General features: G+C 66.7%; 1 protein-coding gene across 1 annotated transcript; it reads left to right on the top strand.

Annotated features, from left to right (window-relative positions):
• Nucleotides 1–488: 488 nt before the first annotated feature.
• Nucleotides 489–2,880, top strand: PQBP1 (polyglutamine binding protein 1). Its single transcript, XM_039731049.1, has 3 exons — nt 489–506; nt 2,045–2,211; nt 2,295–2,880. Exons 1-3 carry the CDS (start codon nt 489–491, stop codon nt 2,443–2,445), a joined length of 336 nt encoding a protein of 111 aa, XP_039586983.1. The 3' UTR covers nt 2,446–2,880.
• The last annotated feature ends 29 nt before the right edge of the window (nt 2,881–2,909 follow it).

The raw sequence follows: 2,909 nt of genomic DNA, 5'->3' as shown, positions 1-2,909 counted from the left end.
GAGACCCTCCCCCACCCCAGAGACCCCGCCCCTCCCAGAGCTGCAGGGCTGAGGGGTCCCTGGGGCCCCCCAGGGCTCTGTGGGGCCCTGCCCTGGGCTCTGTGGGGTCTGCAGCAGTTTATAGGGTCCGTAGGGCTCTATGGGGTCCGTAGGGCCCTCCGTGGGTCTGTAGGTTCTATAGGGCTTTCCATTGCTCTATAGGATCCATAGGGCCACTCCCAGGGCTCTATAGGGTCCTTAGACCTCCCCAGGGCTCTATAGGATCCACAGGATCCATACCTCCCCGGTCTCTGTAGGGTCCATAGGGCCCCCCATGGCTCTGTAGGATCCATAGAGATCTATAGGCTCCGTGTGGCCCCCCCGTGGCTCTATAGGGTCCATAGGGCTCCACAGCCCCCCCCATGGCTCTGTGGCTCCCCCATGACTCCATAGGGCCCCCCAGGGCTCTATAGGATCTGTAGGGCCCCCCAGGGCTCTGTAGGGTCCATATGGCCCCGCAGGGCTCTGTAGGGTCCATAGGACTCCATAGGCCCCCCCAGGGCTCTATAGGATCCCCCCCCAGAGCTCTGTAGGGTCCCCCCAGGGCTCTATAGGGTCTGTAGGTCCCTCCAGGGCTCTGTAGGGTCCACATGGCTCCCCATGGCTCTGTAGCCCCCCGCCATGGCTCTATAGGTTCCATATTGCCCCTGGTGGCTCTATAGGGTCCATAGGGCTCCATAGGCCCCCCCAGGGCTCCATAGGGACCCCCATGGCTCTATAGGGCCCCCCCAGGGCTCCATAGGGTCCATAGGGCTCTGTAGGGTCCCCCCAGAGCTCTGTCGGTCCCCCCATGGCTCTATAGGACCCCCCAGGGCTCTGTAGGGCCCCTATGGCTCCATGGGGTCTATAGTCCCCCCATGGCTCTGGGGGGTCCCAAAAACCCCAGGGGGACTCCTAAAACCCGGGGGGGGATCCCCAAAACCGCCGGTGGGACGGGGACCCCAAAACCGGGGAGGCCCCAAAACCCCGCGAGGGTCTGGGGGGGGTTCCCAAAACCCCGGCGGGGTTTGGGGGTTCCAAAAGCCCATGGGGAGATCTGAGGGGGTTCCCAAACCCTGGGAGGAGCTGGGGGGGGTCCCCAAAACTCCGGGGGGAATATGGGGGTGGTCTCAAAACCTTGGGGAGGTCCCCAAAACCCCCCAGGGGATCGGGGGGGGTCCCCAACCTCCGTGGGAGGATGTGGGGGGGCCCCAAAACCCAGGGGGGCCCCAAAACCACGAGGGTGCCCCAAAATCCCGGGAGGGTCTGGGGGAGTCCCCAAAACCTTGTGGGGGGATCTGGGGGTTCCCCAAAACCCCCCGAGGGATCTGGGAGGTTCCTCAACACCTCAGGTGGGTCTGGGGGGTCCCCAAAACCCACAGGGGGAACTGGGGGGGGGTCCCCAAAACCCCAGGAGTGATCTGGGGGGTCCCCAAACCCCGGGGGGGTCCCCAAACCCTTGGGGGGATCTCAGGGTCCCCAAACCCTCGGGGGGGATCTTGGGGTTCCCCAAACCCTGGGGGGGGTCCCCAAAACCCCAGGAGTGATCTGGGGGGTCCCCAAACCCCGGGGGGGTCCCCAAACCCTTGGGGGGATCTCAGGGTCCCCAAACCCTCGGGGGGGATCTTGGGGTTCCCCAAACCCTGGGGGGGTCCCCAAAACCCCAGGAGTGATTTGGGGGCTCCCTAAAACCCCAGGGGAGTCCCCAAAACCTCCTCCGAGGTGGGGTCCCCTCTATTTCGGGGGTCTCCGAGGAGGGGTCCCCTCTATTTCGGGGCTCTCCGAGGTGGGGGTCCCCTCTATTTCGGGGCTCTCCGAGGTGGGGGTCCCCTCCATTTCGGGGGTCTCGAGGGGGATCCCCTCTATTTCGGGGCTCTCCGAGGTGGGGGTCCCCTCTGTTTCGGGGCTCTCCGAGGTGGGGTCCCCTCTATTTCGGGGCTCTCCGAGGTGGGGGTCCCCTCTATTTCGGGGGTCTCCGAGGTGGGGGTCCCCTCCATTTCGGGGGTCTCGAGGGGGGGGTCCCCAGGATTTCGGGGCTCTCCGAGGTGGGGTCCCCTCTATTTCGGGGCTCTCCGAGGTGGGGTCCCCTCCATTTCGGGGTCCCCGGGCCGCGCTGACCCCCGTGCCCGCAGGCGGCCGCAAGGACGAGGAGCTGGACCCGATGGACCCCAGCGCCTACTCGGACGCGCCCCGGTACGGGCTGGGCTGACTGGGGGGGGTTCTGGGGGTGCCCCGGCTTTGGGGGACCCCCGTGACCCCCCCCGGTGCCCTGGCAGGGGCACGTGGTCCACGGGGCTGCCCAAGCGCAACGAGGCCAAGACGGGCGCGGACACGACGGCGGCCGGGCCCCTGTTCCAGCAGCGGCCGTACCCCAGCCCCGGCGCCGTGCTGCGCGCCAACGCCGAGGCCTCGCGCGGCAAGGACTGACCCCGGCACCCCGAAAATGGGCACCCCCAAAACGGGGAGCCCGGAGTGCCAGCGGGCCCGCCGGGGACACACACAGATCTGGGGACCCCGGAAATGGGAACCCCGAAACGTCACCGGGCTCTGCGGGGAGCCACAAAGCTCCGGGGACCCCAAAACGGGCACCCCAAAACCTCACCAGCCCCATCCAGGAACCCACAAAACTCCAGGGACCCCAGAATGGGCACCCCAAAACTTCCCCAGCCCCATCCAGGAACCCACAAAGCTCCGGGGACCCCAAAATGGGCACCCCAAAACCTCACCAGCCCCATGCAGGAATCCCCAAAATGGGGCACACCCAAAACGGGCACCCCAAAACCCTCCCAAGCCCCTCCAGGAACCCACAAAGCTCCGGGGACCCCAAAATGGGCACCCCAAAACCTCACCAGCCCCATGAAGGACCCACCAAACTCGGGCACACCCAAAAC

Source organism: Passer montanus, unplaced genomic scaffold (assembly GCF_014805655.1).
Source record: "Passer montanus isolate IOZ18808 unplaced genomic scaffold, ASM1480565v1 scaffold758, whole genome shotgun sequence".
NCBI lineage: Eukaryota > Metazoa > Chordata > Aves > Passeriformes > Passeridae > Passer > Passer montanus.
Note: the sequence above shows the minus strand (reverse complement) of the source record. Positions and strands in the feature narration are given on the sequence as shown.